The following is a 17666-nucleotide window of genomic DNA, read 5'->3' on the forward strand; positions in this document are numbered from 1 at the left end:
GAAACCTCTTTTAAAATGGCTCAAAAAAAATTTAAACACCACGCACAGCAAGTAAAACATCCCTGATTGGATGTAGCCCATGGGATGCCGTACAGAGAGCCAAGGTGAGAATCATTCTGAATATTGTGGGGGCTGGAGGAGGAGAAGGGAGGAGATGAGGGTATAAATGTCTTGGAGCTGCTGTCAGGAATTCATCTAATCTTCACCAAGATCTCATCAAGAGACGCAGGGTCAAAACAATTAAATCTCTGCAAATGCAGGCGAACAGACTGGGCTCAGGGAGACTGATAAAGGCTGCTAACTCTCTCTGGCTTTTTCAGCCCTGAGTTTTGCCTGGACTTGCCCAGTCCAAGCCTAAATTGTCAGGGGAAAGGAGGGGTCTCCACAGAATTCTCATTCCCAGCCCAGCTGCTTGGGGTATAGATGCCGAAGGCAGGTAAGGAAATGGCATGATGCTTCATTCCTCGTGTCCCTCATGGTCTAGAAGGTCTCGAGGCTCCTGTTCCCAGATTTGGCAGCAGCAGAGCATCTGGCCTCCGGCTGCAGGGGCTTTAGGAAGGACAGGGAAGAGTAAGCTGCAGCCCCAGAGGGAGTCGGGGAGACCCTGAGCACAGTCTGCAGGGTTCAGGGGAAGGAGGGTGTTGGTCTGACCCCTGTGAGAAGCAGCTAAAAAAATGAAAATAGGTTGTGGATGATGAAAACCTGAACGTATCCCTGGATAGGCAGAAAGACTAAGTCTCCAACTCAGCCAGGCAGCTCAGCGTCCACCTCTGCCCTTCCTCTACCAGCCGCTGAGAGACATCAGGAACTAAAGATTGTAGATCACAGACGTTTGAACCGAGAGGAAGGTGAGGGGTCCTGGAAGCTAATCTCTTCGCTTTACAGATGAGGAAACTGAGCACAAAGAGTTTAAGCGACTTGCCAAAGTCACGCAGCAAGTTCATGGCTAAGTCTTCCCGTGGCATGTTTTACTGCCTGAACAGAATCACAGGATCATTCCCTCTGACAGGACTGCATGCCAGGGACATGCAGGAATTGGTGAAATGCAGGGCAGAGCACCGCAGGCTTCCGTCTGAAGGGAAGGGAGGCAGCTTGGCCCCGCCGGCAAAAGCAGGCCCTGCGGCAGACAGCTGGGTTGCGGTCCCAGCCCAGCACCCACCAGCGGCTTGCAAAAGCTATTTAACCTCTCTCAGTCTCCTCATCTATAAAATGGAGACCAAAATAATAGTACCTACTTCATAGCGTTGTGGTGAGGCTTGAGAGAAGAACTGTATAAAAGGGCCTGGAAGAGTGAAAACTTTGAAGTGGTGATGGTGATAGTGATGGTGTTGATGCTGGTGCTGGTGCTGGTGACGATGATGTGGCGATGGTGATGGAGATGTGATGGTGTTGGTGATGGTGATGGTGACAGTGAGGGAGGGAGATGAGAGGGAGCGCTGCTCCTCTGAGGACCACACAGGCACCCAGAGGGAGGGGACACCCTGCAATGCATAGACATCTTTTCTCAACACAGCGTTTTCCTTTTTAGCATTTCACTTGGTTCTCCAGCTTGTTCAGTCTTTCCTGATAATGTTCTCGGAGCAGGGCCTGGGCTGTTCTGTGTGGGATCTGCAAGGATGTCAGGCCCGTCCCTGCCCCAGGGGCTTCACGGTGTGGCTGCTCGAGCACTTCAGGGGTAGGTCTAGGTGGTACTCATCTCTGCATCTCCAAACTTAGCACTTTGGAGGTGCCACTTGGTGGCCGAGAGCAGAGAACATGGGTTTTGAAGTCAGACTCATGGTTCGAATGCAGGTCCTGCCACTTGCTAGCCACATCACCTTGCACAGGGCACTTGCCCTCTGCCAACATTTATACCATGAACATACTCAACTCATGTTGTAAGGCCGGTAGAAGATTAACAATAATGTCTGTAAGAAAACACCAAGTGCTGAATATGCAGCGGATGCTCAACAATTGCTAGCTGCTGTTAATAACGACTGTTGACTGTGGGGACTCTGGGAATACAAAGTTTCCAGGTGGGAAAGGGCAGTGGTGAGCCCTCTGGTCTGGCTCTCTGTGCCAGGTGGAGCAACCCTCCCACTGGGAAAGCTCCCCGAGGCCTGCAGTAGTGGCCACACCTGCCCCAGGCCCATCCTCCCACCCCACAGCCCAGCAACAGCTCTGAGCACTGAACACGGGCCAGATAGGCACTGGGTAGGTCCTTTACATAGATGATTTCATCTCATCCTCACAGCATCGCTGGAAAACTGGTCCCATGCTCATCCCCATGCTGTGGATGAGGACACTGAGGATCAGAGAGGCTGAGAGACTTGCTTGCCAGGTGCCGCAGGCAGGAAGTAGCAGAGCTGGTACTCAGACCCAGAGCAATAGAAAGTTACCAGTACCGGAAAACCAGTCCTGCATCGTACAGCACCGAAGGGCGGATCTGCAGGTCCTCTCTCCCCACAGGCGCCACTTCAAGCTGTCTCAGCCCTCATGACTTAGCCAAAGGAATGACTCCCTAAAGGTGGATGGCCCTACTCACTATGGGGAGCTGGTACCAGAGGGAGGTGGGAGAGATAGGTCAGAGGTGAGAGGTATGACTTAGCCAAAGGAATGACTCCCTAAAGGTGGATGGCCCTACTCACTATGGGGAGCTGGGACCAGAGGGAGGTGGGAGAGATAGGTCAGAGGTGAGAGGTGAGAGGCGAGGGCAGGGCAGAGGGCCTCCTGCCTCCGTGCTCACCACGCTAGCTGCTAGCTGGGCATCCACACTGTGCCCTCCTGAGGCTGCCCTGTCCACTGCAATAGATCAGATGATTGACAGCTGGACCATCCCTTTCACCCAGGCCAGAGCTCTGGCCACTGCTCCCAGCCCGACACTCACCATTTGCGAGAATTACCTTCCCCTTCCAAGACCCAAGGCATCGGTGATGGGATCTTGTGAAGATGGGGAAACTTACCACAGGGCCACGACAACTTCATTACCAGGAGTCTTGGCTTGGGAGGGGAGGAAGGGCTGGTGGGGGCACTTCTTTTAAAATTCTACCACAAGCAAGAAAAGACTTTTTAAAAACACATCTGTTTTGTAACACCCAACCACAGTTTCTCACAAGCAATTTAAACACAGCTGTTTCCTATATGAAGAAGTGTCCTGACCAAACGCCATCCCCAGCTCCCAACCGAGGAGTAAGCCCAAGAGTCAGACAGATGGAAATCAAAATACCTGCTTTGTGACTGATAAAGCTTGGTGGTGAACACAGAGGGTGGGCTCAGAAGCCACACGAGCTTGCTACCCACCCCCCTGTCCCCACCCAAATTAAACCTCCTCCCTGCCCCAGACTAGCCAGCCAGCTGTTGTTCAACCAAGAGCTCCACGCAATGGGCCACTCTGCCCCTGCTCCACAGTCAGGCAGGGCTGGCAGGAGGCAGAACTTCCCAACTGGCCCACACTGGGGAAGGCTGGTTCCTTACAGACCATGTTCGCCGGGCCTGTGGTCTTGGCTCCCTAACTGGCTGTGCCACCTTGGGCAAGCCCATCCATCTCTGAGCTTTGGTCTCCTCCTCTGGAAACCGGGAGCTGTTAAAGATAAACTGCTGGCATTATCCTACCTAGGGAATACTAGGAGTAGCAAACACTCTCTTGGGTTCCCTTTCAGGCTCATTTCTTGATTCTCTAGAACTACCAGAGTTCAAACGTTTTTGACCAAAAGCAACACAAAGGACATTCTTACATTGCAACCCCCAAAGCACAAAAAGTGATACTTCCCCTCACAACACATAGTGCATTTTGATGTTCTCTATTCTATTTCATTTTGTTTTTTTAAAAAAATTGATGGTTGCATTACTACAAAGGGATAGCACGAGGAAGTCCGGGAAGTGACGGAACTGGTGTACTCCTTGTGTTGGTCACGCACATCTATATATGTGTTAACATTCACAGAATTGTTCACTAAAGAAAAATCAATTTCACTATGTTCACTTATAAGGTTTCAGAAAAAGAAAAAAAATTGATGGCTGCAACCCACTAAGTTGACTTCATGATTGCTTAGGGGTTCCAACCTGTAATATGAAAATCCCTGCCTCTGAACCCCATGACAGCGGGTGGAGGGAGGCAGAAAGGGCCACTGTTCAAGCAGTGGGTAGGTATTAGCAGGCGTGGGGGGAGAGGGTGGGAATGGATGGTCGTATAACTTCGTATAATGTGGCTTTACTTCCTGACCCTTTTCTCTCTTTTCTGCAGTCACTTCCTGCCTTGGATGGCTCAACTGGGACGACCCGGGTAAGGAAGAGCCACATGGAGGGAGGCCTGGGGCATGGCTTTACTTCCTGACCCTTTTCTCTCTTTTCTGCAGTCACTTCCTGCCTTGGATGGCTCAGCTGGGACGACCCGGGTAAGGAAGAGCCACATGGAGGGATAGCAGGGCTACAGTTCCATCAGGCTGTAGGGGGACCTGCCAGTTAAGAAGCCATCACCTCCACCAGAGTGAACGCCACCATACACACAGACACATGCACATTTAGGATGCCCGTGGATGTCCTTGCTGACTACAAAGCACTACAAATGCTAGCTCTCATGATAGGTATTATTATGAGTCACTCACCAAGCACAGAAAATATACAGCCCATAAATGAACCTTACAAAGTCCTGTTCCTACCCAGTCCTGCCAGATGCTCCATGGTCAAAGACATTTGCCCCGAAGCTGCAGAGAGGGGATATGCCAGATTGTAAAGTGTAATGAGTGTCCAGCCTCAAAGGTTGGACATTAATCCTACGGTAGTTCCCAAACAGGGTTCCGCGGAACATGTAACACCACATCTCCCACTGGAGACTGACAGTGTACACCAGGCTAATAAGGTCTCTGAGAAGTCCTGCAGTAGAGAAACATGCTAAACATTTTTTAACTCAGCAATTCCCACACTTACAGACCTCTCCCCTTCACATTGACTGGGATAACATCACACTGAATGTATTTTGAGAGAGATGTGGCTGGCGGGTATCACAAAACTGTCATGCAGCCCAAGGGGTCCACAGGGGCCTTGGCAGGCTCTGGGCTGGGCCCTGGATCCTGCACTGACATCCTAGCCCCAAGCTCTAGCAAGTTACTTAACCTCCCTGAGCTCCAATTTCCCCACCTGTGAAGAAGGGAGAAAATCTTTTCCCTGGTGAGGATTCAGTGAATCAGCTCCCTGGGCAAAAATCCTGCAAGGCAATCCATCAGCATTAGGTATTGAGACTAGCTCGCTCTGCCTCTGACTAGCCACGTGACCTTGACAAGCCCTGGCCTTGCACGTTGGCCCCAAAGTGTCCTCATCTGAAGAAAAAGGCAGCCTGACCAGTGATTCCTTTGTCAGGGAAGAATTTTTTAAACTTCTTGAATAGGTAATACATTCATCTGGCTCAAAAATTTAAAAATATAAAAAGATCTACAGTGAAGAGTCTCACTTCCACCTCTGTCCCCCATCTTTTCAGTCCCTCTCTCCACCCCAACACCCCAGGTAATGATCACATTCACTCGTTTTTTTGCATATCCTTCCAGAATCTCTTTATGCAAACATACACAACACACACACACACAGACAAATATTTTCCCCTCATGGAGCTTTCTAAAATTGCATAAGCCGTGTACCTACCTATGACCCAGCAATTCCATTCCTAGGTATTTACCCAAGAGAAATGGAAACTGCCCACACAAAGGCCTGAACATGAATGTTCACAGCAGCTTTATTCGTAGCAGGCAAAACCTGGAAACAACCCAGATGGTGAATGGAAAAACTAATGTGGCATATCCATACAATGAAATATTATTCAGCAATGAAAAGGAATGAACTACCAATACACACAAAAATATGGCTAAATAAATCTCAAATACATGCTGAGCAAAAGAAGCAAAATTTAAAAAAAAAAAAAAAGCATGCTGTTTCCATTTATGTGACATTGTAGAACAGGCAAATCTAATCTCTAGTGACAGAAAGCAGATCAGTAGTTGCCTGAGGCTGGATTCAAGGAAATTAACCATAAAGGGGCATGAGGGGACTTTCTGGGTGATGGAAATGTTCCATGTCTACATTATGATGGTGGTTACGTACATGTATACATTTGTCAAATTCCATTGAACAGTACTGTTAAAATGAGTACATTTCACTGCATGTATACTGCACCTCAATAAAATTGATTTTAAGATTTAAACACACATACACACACACACACAATATTAAGCCTTATGTCAGACTTATTAAAACAGAATTTCCAGGAGTGGGGTGATTCTGCTGGACAGTGGGTGCTGAGACCACCTTGCCCACTGCTCCAACTTCCCCTCCAGCTCTGAAATCTGGAGCCCTACCCTCCTGCGCCCAGCTTCAGGCTGCCCCAGCCTGAGTGCCCCAGAAGGGACAAAGCTCACAAGGAGCAGGACAGGCAGCCAGGGGGGCGGGAAGTGAAGGAGGGAGCCCAACTGGGCATGAGGGACTAGGTGGGGAGGGGGCAGTTAGGGGCCCCAGTGGAGAGCCCTTCCTAGCCTGACCACCCACAACCTCTTTGACCCCCAGATTTCCAGGGGAGGCTGGCCAACTCCAATTCACGGTGCCAGGGCCAGCTGGAGGTTCACTTGAGGGGCCTGTGGCGCACCGTGTGCAGGTGGAGCTGGGGCTGGAGCCCAGACGGCCGGGAGGATGCCAGTCAGGCCTCAAAAGTCTGCCAGCGGCTGCACTGCGGGGAGGCCTTGGTCCTTGCCCACTTCCCCCTCTTCAGCAGACCCCAGAACCAGATCATCTGCCACGGACACCCGGGGTCATTCTCCAACTGCAGCAGCAGCAGCAGCAGGGCACGCCAATGCCCCCCACTGGGCCTGGTCTGCTTAGGTGGGTGACTGCCGGCCACGTGGGCATCGTTGTCCTGGGCACCAGCCCCCAGGAGGCTGGCCAGGGCCTGTGATCTGAGGCCTGAGCACGCAGGTGGAAGGGGAAAGGGGTCCCCAGTTTATAACTGGTGGGGAGCTGGAGAGGGGCAGTACCTGTCTGGTAGGATGAAAAAGGAGGACCTATTTCTGCCAAGTGCTAACTTCTGCATCCCCTCTGAACCTCTTTTCCTACCTGTAAAGTGAGGTGGTTCTGCCCACCTCACCTGGGGCTTAGAGATAATGTGTGGGTCAAGTGGGCTTAATGTGGCAAGTGGTACTTATGTCACAAGCTCGGGTATTTCTCAACACTGCTGGATCCCCCTGCCCTCCCTACACCCCCATTCTTTCCTCCTACCCCCTCATTCCTCCCTCTCAGGGTCGCTTGCCCCTCCCTCACCAGAGTGTCTCATTACAGAGCCCCAGATGACAACACCTCCACCCACAAGCCCCCCGCCTACAACCACTCCAGAGCCCACAGGTAAGAGGATTCTGAGGCCCCATGGAGATATGGAGTCAGATTTAGCAAATAAAAACCCAGGATGCCCAGTTACATTTGAATGTAGATAAATGGGGAAAATTTTAACCATAAGTGTGTCTTATGTTATATTTGGGATCTCACCACCTTCCAAGGGCGACCAAAGAAGCATCAGTTCTCACGTCTGGCTCAGCGCAACCCCATCCCCCATCTCCATCTCTCTCCTCTCCCAGCTCCTCCCAGGCTGCAGCTGGTGGCAGTGCCCCGGGGCCTGCGGTGTGCTGGCATGGTGGAATTCTACAGCGGCAGCCTTGGTGGCACCATCAGCTATGAGGCCCAGGACAGGACCCAGGGCCTGGGGGACCTCATCTGTGCAGCCCTCCAGTGCGGCTCTTTCTTGAAGCATCTGCCAGAGGCCGAGGCAGCCACGGCACAAGACCCAGGGGAGCTCTGGAACCGCAGGCTCTTGCCAATTCGATGGAAGGTCCAGAACGCAAGCTGTGCCTCCCTGGAGCAGTGCTTCAGGAAAACCCAGCCCCAGGAGGGTGGCCAAGCTCTCGCCCTCGTCTGCTCAGGTTAGTAAGCCCTGGCCAAGCCCCGTGGGGCCTTCTGCTGCCCTGGGAGGTGTCACGGTCAGAGCATCCCCAGAGGGGTTTCCTGAAAACCCCTGCATGCAGCGCAGGAGATGAGGCACTATGGGGAACACAAGGGAAGTAGAGGCCTGATCCTTGGCCTCTAAGAGGTGGAGTGGGGTGAGTTGGGGAGCGCACACTCGCACTCAGTGCCTTGGGAATCTCTGCAAAGTAACTGACCAAGCCCAAAGGAATCACTGGCCCAGCTGCCACATGGGGAACTGAAGCCAAAACTTCCAGGAGAAGACAAGGTCTCTCCGTGGGTTTGGTGGAGGAAGAGAAAAGGTTTTGTGGGTGGGAATCACGGCTTGTGCCAAAGCATGGAGCACTTGGAGGGGCAGGCTTTGTAGGAGGGGAGTTTGTAAATCCTGAGAGATGAGGTTGGAGGGTGGTGAGAGATGGGAGGTCCCTGAGGCCTGGGGGCCAGAGCACGGCAGGCAGAGACACACAAGAGCAGGCCCTCAGGAGGGCTCTCTGCACAGAGTCCTGAGCCATGGGCCCACACAATGGAGACTGGAGGTGCTGGTATGGTTGAGGGAGAAGGCAGGGAGGCTGAGTCTGTAAGACACCAAGGGCCAAATCAGAATCAACAAAGGAAGCTGAGGGGAAGAGATCCCAGTTCAAAAATAAGGAAAAACAACCATAGCATGCCCCGGGAAGCAGTGGGTTCCTGTCACCAAAGTGTTCTAGTGGAGTCCAGACTCTACTTACTGAGCGCTTAATTTGTGCCAGGGACCACTCCAGGGCATTCTTTTATTTTCACAATGACCTTAGGAGGTGGGTACTGTTATTATCCCTTTTTACAGATGAGGAACCTGAGGCTCAGAAATATTAAATGTTTTGCCAATATCATCGAGCACTAGCTGGGATTTCCACTCAGGCAGTGTCACTCCATAAGCCTCAGCTACTCCAAGTGTGGTCCCAGACCACACAGCACGGGCATCACCTGGAAGACTCTCAGACCTGAATCAGAATCCGCTCTTTTTTTTTTTTTTTTTTTTTTTTTGAGTGGGGGCAGCAGATAACTGGTATGGAGAACCAAACCCTTAACCTTTGTGTTACAAGGCTGAGCTCTAACCAACTGAGCTAACCAGCCAGCCCAGAATCCTCATTTCAGCAAGGTCCCCAGTGATTCCTGTGCACAAATGTAGGAGGCATTGCTCTGGACCATTCTGCTATCCTGTAAGCAAGGCCACCCCCAACCCATTGGGTACCTGGTGTGAATTAGTAAAACACTGCCCCCTCCAGGCAGAAGCAGTCCCCAAGGTCTCTTGGCCTGATGAATTGGGGGGTGGGGAGCCAGCTGTCAGCCCCACTCACTCCCTTACCCCCCAACCCCCGTCCTCAGGATCCTTCCTGCTGGCTACAACCTGCAAAACCATACCCAGGGTTCTTGCCTTTGAAGTTTCTTCTAAATAGAAGACTTACTAGGGCTTTGAAGGTGGATGTTGCTATGGAAACTGGCAAAAGCTGGTGATATTACAACTCACTGTGAACTGAGCATGTGTGGCCTCGGCTATGGAATCCCAGGCCCCACCCTGGCAAGCAGACAGAAAAGAATGCAGGTTTCTGTTGGGCCAGGCCCCACTCACAGAAAGCCTCCTGCTCAGGGCACAGGGCCTGGGCAGCAGGATTCCTGGGTTCTGTCCCACCTGTGAACCACCAGGACTCAGAGCAGGAGGTCTTTCTCATCCCTGAGCCTCAGTTTCCCACCTCTGAAAAGCCCTCCCTCTTCCCAAGGAGCAGCAATAGAACGAGATGTTTCTAAGAGGAGAGTGGACCCAGGTGGGCCTACTTCCCACACTCTTCTCTCACCTGCACCTGGCTCAGGGGCCAACTCCCTGCTGGTGGCTGCCTCTTCACTGAAAGTGCCCATGCGGCAGCATCTCGGGATGGCTGCTGGCAGCTGCCCAGAGGCACCAGGGACAGACCTTGGTTGGGGGAAGAGCCAGAGATGATGCCAGAGGAGGGAAGGACAGAAAGGAAGATGGCTTGTCCTGGTGGTCCCACACGGTGCGTCCTTGCTGCCAGGGGGCCCCAGGCGCCAGGCATGCAGGCTCATCTCCCATTGCTTCCCCTCCCTAGATTTCCAGCCCAAGGTGCAGAGCCGCCTGGTGGGGGGCAGCAGCGTGTGCGAAGGCACCGTGGAGGTGCGCCAGGGCATGCAGTGGGCAGCCCTGTGCGACAGCTCTTCAGCCAAGGGCATGACGCGGTGGGAGGAGGTATGCCGGGAGCAGCAGTGCGGCGGTGTCAACTCCTACCACGTGCTGGACGCCGGTGAGAAGACCTCCCGGGGGCTCTTCTGTCCCCAGGAGAAGCTGTCCCAGTGCCACGAGCTTCGGGAGAAAAAAGCCCACTGCAAGAGGGTGTTTGTCACATGTGAGTTGACCACAACTGACGGTGGGCAGAGGGCAGCCCCAGACATTCCCTCTAGGACCCAGTCAGTGCATGTGTCTCTGAAGAACTGGCCCCAGGAGCTAGACAGAGAGCCCTAGGACGCTAGAAATGGAGAGAGGGCAAATGGGGATCGGGCAGCGAGAGTGCTCAGACAGCAATGTCACATAGGTGGGAGACTGAGCTAGGCAACAGACATCTCTGTTGGGCAGCCAGTGAATGACAGAACTCCTTCCACCTTCTACTTTTCCAGGTGGAAGCTAAAAAATCAAGGGGTAGGTGGTGCATATTTGCTACGTGAATGGTCACTGAATAACAGATAAAAGAAATGGATGGGTGGATGGACGGATGGGTGGATACATAGAGGGCTGACTGGCCTTCAGTATTCGATCATATATTGGTATATGATGGTATATGATGGCAAGGTGATCACTTATAACTGGCAAATGGTAGAAAGTTAAACAGTTTGTAACAAGGGGGGCAAATGATAGCTGGATGATCATTTGTAGATAATAAATGGTAAATGGGTAGCAGAGAATTCTAGAGATGGATGGAGGGACAGCCAGATAGAGAGGTGCCTTCCTCACACGCTGGTGAATTTCTGGTGACTAGGAGAAGCCAGGCAGCCAGCAGCTTCCCTCTGAAGCAACAGTCTTTATACCGCAGGGTTGGGACTGACCCAACTCCTCCCCTATCCCCAGGCCAGGATCCCAACCCAGCAGGCCCAGCAGCAGGCACTGTGGCAAGCATCATCCTGGCCCTGCTGCTCCTGGCAGTGCTGCTCGTTGTGTGTGGCCCCCTCGCCTACAAGAAGCTGGTGAAGAAATGTAGGTGCTGGGGCCCCAAGCTACACTGTCCCCATGTGGGGAGACTGGAGCCTCACAGAAGAGGGGTCCAACCTCCAGAGAGCTGGGCCGAGGGCACCTCTGCCTCCCCATCCAGCCCTCCCCTCTCCTGCCCACTGGCATTTTTTCCACCCAAAGAAACAGAAACAGAAAGTCAGGAAAATCATAACCACTGATTTGCCCATATCTGGGTCCAGCTGAGACCCACTCCAGGCCAGAGGGAAGCTGTGGCCATTGCCTAGGCTTTGGCGGCCCAGAGAGCCATCGGCATGGCCTCTGACATGTCCACTCACCAGCTGCCCCTGACGCTGATCAGGCCACTTCCTCTCTGAGTCTCAGTTTCCTCATCCACCAAATGGATGACTGCATGCCCTGTGAACGCAGAGGGTTGAAATCCCTGCCTGGCAGAACTCAGGGGAAAATTATTCAGAGACTAGGAAGTGAGATTAGGGAGGCTGAAAACAGAGAGCCAAGAGGTGAGCAGTGTCAGCTCCCTAGCACCCACCCAGGTCTTAATTCTGGTCCTAAACACCTGCAGTTGTTTCTCCTGGGGACCCAGCCACCTCTGCACCCTCCTCAGCACAGTCCTTTGGCACTAGATGGCTCCAGTACCCCTCCTGAGAAAGTTAGAAAACTGAGGCCTGAGAGACTTCAGGGAGCAGAACCCAGCAATGGTGCCTCAGCTGCACCTGCCACCTCCTCCCTCCCCCAGGCCCCGCCCCCTCACCTGCACTCCATTACCCTGCCCCCCACCCTGATGTGCTTTCCTGTCTGTTGCCCAGTCCGCCAGAAGAAGCAGCGCCAGTGGATTGGCCCAACGGGAATGAATCAAAACAGTAAGTGTCCCCAGAGGCAGGGTCCTCCCTCAGCCCCAGGCCACGGATCCAGTCAAGGCTCACTGCTGATCACAGTCAGAGCCAGGGGCTTCCTGAGGCCTCTGATCACCACCACGCTCATCTAAAGTGCAACTGTGGCAACAGACGTCCCCACACTGGGAGGGCCAAGGCTTCTTGATGGGGCAGACGTTTGAGTGGTTTCTGACTCTGAAGCCTCAGACACCACAGTGTCCCCTCTGTCTTTTGCCTTATCTCAGGGGTTGACTTAACCAGAGGTCCCCAGCAGCCTTCGCCTGCTCGGGCAGCATTCCCCAACACCATGGCCATCGTTGTTAATAGGTGATACTCACAAAAGAGGACTCCAGACCTGAAATACCATGAGTTAAGCAAAGCTAAACACCGTTCTTTATTTTAGGACTTATCAAAACCTTAATGGGCAGTTTTGCACTGTTTATTCCCAAAGCAGGGATGCTTTAAGGAGGTTTGTTCAAGCTAATTTTATTACAGAACAACTTTAAAGGGCCAGTTTTAGACCATTTTGATGCAGTCAGCCCCACCCCATCCCTGGTCTTCATCGTCCGTCCTTCCAGCCACAGCCAGAGCCACCCTAAGGCATGGAAATAGTCCTCCTCCTGCCTCCCATTCTGCATTCTGCCATTCACAAGTCCGGGGCCAAATCCTTCAAGAAGGCTCTGTGTTGTCCAGTCTTTTGTATAACACAAAGGCCCTCAGCTCCTGGAGGGCAGTGAGTATGTCTGCCCTGTCACTTGTGCTCCAATTCATTGCTCGGTAAATGTTTGATGACCGACTGACCAACCGACTGAAGGCCCCACCCTGCCAATCAGAATTCTGGCCAACCCACAGCTGCTCTAAAAGTCTGCCACCTTGTGCTCCAATTCATTGCTCGGTAAATGTTTGATGACCGACTGACCAACCGACTGAAGGCTCCACCCTGCCAATCAGAATTCTGGCCAACCCACAGCTGCTCTAAAAGTCTGCCACGGACCCCGCTAGCATGAACCACCCCAGGGAGAAAGGAAATGGGGATGCATTGAAGGGGCTGTGGGTGCCTTTGCCCTCTCCCACATGACATAATGAGAACAGGACATTAAAGTTCTGGGTACCTGCTGGGGAAGGAGGGGTAGGACAAAACGGCAAGTCTAATGACACTGTCTCTTGCATCTGCTCAGTGTCTTTCCATCGTAACCACACGGCGACTGTCCGGTCCCAGGTTGAGAACCCCCCAGTCTCCCACGTGGATAACGAATACAGCCAGCCTCCCAGGAACTCCCACGTGTCAGCTTATCCAGGTAAGCACCAGTGGGCCGTCCTAGGCATGCAGGCAGAGCTGGAGCAGCCCTCCTGAGACAGGTCATGTGATGTCCTTGAAAGTCATGTGATTGCCCAAAGGGAGAAGGGAGGTCCCAGGGCACGGGGGGATCAAACTGCCTGCTAGACAGCAGGTCACAGCAGGAGTGTGGAAGGGATACTGCCTTCACAGGCCTTAGCTGTCCCTTTTGAGACTGTCAACCACTCATCTAAAGAGAGAATGCACTCAGATGGACGCCATTAACCCCAGCCTTGCTGTGACCTAATGGGCCTGTTCCCCTGCAGGGCCTTGAGGGGTCTGGCTGGTAAATGAGGTCCCCTGGATTCCTTCAATACAGAAGAGAGCCATTAAGTGGCCTGCAGGAGTCCTGTACTGACGGCTCCCTTCCTGGCGCTCACAATTAAACCCTAGGGAGCCTGGAGCTCAACATCATTAGTGATCACTTGGCTGATTTGATCAAAACAGATGCCGCAGCTGTTACCAGCTCATAAAGTCCCTGTGATCTTCCTACCCACTGTGGGCGGTGGCTCTGGCTCCAAGGGGCTGTAGGCTAGTGGGACAACCCCTCTGCCAACAGCCCTCCTTTCTTTCCCCAGCTCTGGAAGGGGCCCTGCATCGCTCCTCCACCCAGCCTGACAACTCCTCTGACAGTGACTACGACCTGCACGGGGCTCAGAGGCTGTCTTTCCATCGTAACCACACGGCGACTGTCCGGTCCCAGGTTGAGAACCCCCCAGTCTCCCATGTGGATAACGAATACAGCCAGCCTCCCAGGAACTCCCACGTGTCAGCTTATCCAGGTAAGCACCAGTGGGCAGTCCTAGGCATGCAGGCAGAGCTGGAGCAGCCCTCCTGAGACAGGTCATGTGATGTCCTTGAAAGTCATGTGATTGCCCAAAGGGAGAAGGGAGGTCCAAGGGCACAGTGGGGGGGATCAAACTGCCTGCTAGACAGCAGGTCACAGCAGGAGTGTGGAAGGTATACTGCCTTCACAGGCCTTAGCTGTCCCTTTTGAGACTGTCAACCACTCATCTAAAGAGAGAATGCACTCAGACGGATGCCATTAACCCCAGCCTTGCTGTGACCTAATGGGCCTGTTCCCCTGCAGGGCCTTGAGGGGTCTGGCTGGTAAATGAGGTCCCCTGGATTCCTTCAATACAGAAGAGAGCCATTAAATGGCCTGCAGGAGTCCTGTACTGACGGCTCCCTTCCTGGCGCTAACAATTAAACCCTAGGGAGCCTGGAGCTCAACATCATTAGTGATCATTTGGCTGATTTGATCAAAACAGATGCCACAGCTGTTACCAGCTCATAAAGACCCTGTGATCTTCCTACCCACTGTGGGTGGTGGCTCTGGCTCCAAGGGGCTGTAGGCTAGTGGGACAACCCCTCTGCCAACGGCCCTCCTTTCTTTCCCCAGCTCTAGAAGGGGCCCTGCATCGCTCCTCCACCCAGCCTGACAACTCCTCTGACAGTGACTACGACCTGCACGGGGCTCAGAGGCTATAAAAGGTGAGACTGCCTCCAGCTGCCGCCCTCACCCAGGGGTCCTCCACAGCCCTGGGGATGAGCACCAGCCACTCCATTCCTCCCTCCACTCCCCGCTGCCCCCCCCCCACCGTCCCACCCAGATATCCACAAGGGACTCTGAGCATCTTGATTCCTGTAAAGGGAAACAATAAGCATCAGCAGTTTAGGTGTTTAGGTGTCGGCAGCCAACTCGGCAATTACAGCAGAGATCAACCTTAAAAAGCATCTCTTAAGCTCCACCTTGGAAGACCACACAAAAAGAGCCCCTAAGAGTCTCCTGATGGCGTAACACCCCCAGAGCTGCCAATGAAGCCACAGGGAAGAGAAGCCCCTGATGCAGGATAGCAGCTGTCCCCAGAGCATGGGGCCTGTCCCCAGCCTCCCTGAATCACCTCCAGGATGTGAGGTTTCCTCCACTGACACATTCCCACATTCCCTTCTCACCCTACAGAACTGGGAACCAGCAACCAAGAGCCATGCCTATGTGTCCTGAGAAAACTCTGCATTTGCAATTTGGAAATGACATCCTGATTTCTACTCCCAGCTGTAGGAGAGGATGCCTCTTGAGCATGTGCAGCTGCCTTCCTATGGCAGGCCAGCTCTGACACCGCCCACTGGACCCTGGCCCAGGTGAAGACCCCACAACAGGTCAGCAGGCCCCTCCCAGTGTAGGCACTGTGAAAGGGCAGAGCTCAGAAACAAGCAGCCATTCCAAGGAGAGACTCAACAGGTGTCCAGGAGAGGGTCCCTCTTCCACCCCCAGGCAGCCCCCCTTCCCTGCCTGCTGGGGAGCAGCACCTGAGCAGAATCCAGCTTTCTCCTCAGACTCTGACCCCAACAAGGAATAACAAGGAAGCTCACACTTGGGCTCATGTATTTTTAATATGCTCTTTGTATATAATGCTCTTTCTACTTCCTGAGAACTAGAGTGCTCTGGCCTCTTCTGTCCAGGCTCTACCTCTTGGATGTCTCTGGAGATGCCCACATGAAGGGGGCACCTCCTTGGGGCACTCTGCAGCCGTCATGGTCACAGAACTGCACATCTGAGCACAAGGACAGCCTAGTACATACCCAGCAGCTGCCAGCAAGTGAGCTGTGTAGCTGCCCAGGCCCGAAGCCCCACTCCACGCCTCCACCTGTGACTCCCTGCACACCCCTCATCTAAAGATGCCTTCCTCTCCAGAGAGCAGGGACCACTGGCTGTCAAGCCCAAAGGGTACCAGGGCTACCCCAGGGCCCTGCATAAAGGGGGAACCTAGCAAATCCTAGCCAATTTGGGTTTTTGTTTCACATTGCAGCTTAAAATCTCAAGCTAAGGTAGTTTCAGCCAATCAGTTAAAGTTCTCACCCAGGAGTCAGAGAATGGGTCTGGATATGTTCTTTCAGTTTAAGTAATTCCCTCAACTAAAACAGTCTCAGTACCAGCCACCAAAAAAAAGAAAAAAAACTAAAAAGTCTCCTCTACTTCTTGGAGATCCTAGACACATACCTAATCCTGCAGTGCCTCAATTTCCTTAACTGCAAGCAGAGGAGGATATCTAGCTAGGAACCTAGGGTCTAATAAAGGGAAAGGCTGTGCCAGGGTCACTAAGCTTTCAGCATCAGGCAGCTCTCTACCGAGATGCAGTAGAACAGTGACACACCTTGGGTTTGGGGACCTTCTCCACATGATTGGCACTGTATCTACTGGGAGCAGAGATGTCAATGGTCCAAGTCAAAAGCCAGCTCTAAAAGAGCAAAAGGGAGTGACTAGAAGGATATGGGGGATGGGGTGGTGTTCACAGAATCAGGGGAGCTGGGGGGTGGGGCTGCCAGCATGCCAGAAGGGTCTGGTCAGCACACTGCCCCCACCAACACCCTCCAACCAAGCCTTCCATTCTGAGAGCTCAGGTGGCAGACCATGCTGGGAATCCAGAAACAGGGACCCCTGTTTACCTCCCATTCTTGGTGGGTGTGACGGCATTGCTCAGAAGGGAACAAAGAGGCTGCTCTGCAGGGGAGCAAAGGATGCGAGGTGCCCAGGGTCTCCTATTGGTGCCTTTCCTGATAAAACTCTCTAATCTGTAGTTTGGCCACCATACAGTGGCCTCAAAGCAACTTTGGCCTACATTAAAAAAAAAAAAAAAAAGTTTAGTAGAGGAGAAAAGCATCTTTAGAAAATTGCTTTCCAAATGGTGGTAGGCTTAGGTGACGCATTCCAGAAAGATCTGTTTGGTTATGCAACTGAACCGGAACCATTTCCGTCTTCAAGGTGTTTTTGTCAAGTTCCTAACTTAGCTGGTAGACCCAATCGCAGGCCTCTGGGTCAGCACTGCTCCTCCATGAGCCACTCATAGAGCCAGTCACCCTCAGCTGTAGAGGACACCCTGCTTAACCTTGGCAACCATGGGGTCCCCATTCCTGCACCAAGACAACCTGCTAGAGCAGAGCAGGAGCTGCCCCTCATGCTCTCCTGTGTGTCCCCCACACCCCAGCCTGCTTCCTAAATTATGTTACCCAGTCGACTCTTGGCGGTATCTGAGTGTGATTCTAGCACATACTCATGTTAAGTGAAGGAAGCTGAGAACCCAAAGGAAAGCTCACTTACACTACCAAGGTTCAAACAAGTCCAACTTCAAAGCTGTCACGCATCCAGGGGTCTGGGAGCATAAAACAGAACTGACATGACAGTTGAAAGGATCCCAGCAGCACAGCAGTGTCCTCACTAAGACAGGAATTTCTTTGGGGCTCTAAATTGGACACTTAA

General features: G+C 52.7%; 1 protein-coding gene across 1 annotated transcript; it reads left to right on the forward strand.

The window, feature by feature from the left end:
• Positions 1–423: 423 nt before the first annotated feature.
• LOC103607985 (T-cell surface glycoprotein CD5-like) lies at positions 424–14899 on the forward strand. Its single transcript, XM_008592430.1, has 12 exons — positions 424–436; positions 4223–4261; positions 4335–4373; positions 6529–6840; positions 7294–7356; positions 7587–7928; positions 10071–10364; positions 11081–11206; positions 12007–12060; positions 13251–13370; positions 13987–14190; positions 14811–14899. Exons 1-12 carry the CDS (start codon positions 424–426, stop codon positions 14897–14899), a joined length of 1695 nt encoding a protein of 564 aa, XP_008590652.1.
• The last annotated feature ends 2767 nt before the right edge of the window (positions 14900–17666 follow it).

The sequence above is a fragment of the Galeopterus variegatus genome, unplaced genomic scaffold (assembly GCF_000696425.1).
Source record: "Galeopterus variegatus unplaced genomic scaffold, G_variegatus-3.0.2 Scaffold7918, whole genome shotgun sequence".
Lineage (NCBI taxonomy): Eukaryota > Metazoa > Chordata > Mammalia > Dermoptera > Cynocephalidae > Galeopterus > Galeopterus variegatus.

Excerpts from the sequence above, each read along its gene's own strand:
- LOC103607985 (XM_008592430.1), top strand. Across the intron at positions 7,929-10,070 it reads TCTCGCCCTCGTCTGCTCAG|ATTTCCAGCCCAAGGTGCAG; the intron begins GTTAGTAAGCCC and ends TCCCCTCCCTAG. Across the intron at positions 13,371-13,986 it reads CCACGTGTCAGCTTATCCAG|CTCTGGAAGGGGCCCTGCAT; the intron begins GTAAGCACCAGT and ends TTCTTTCCCCAG.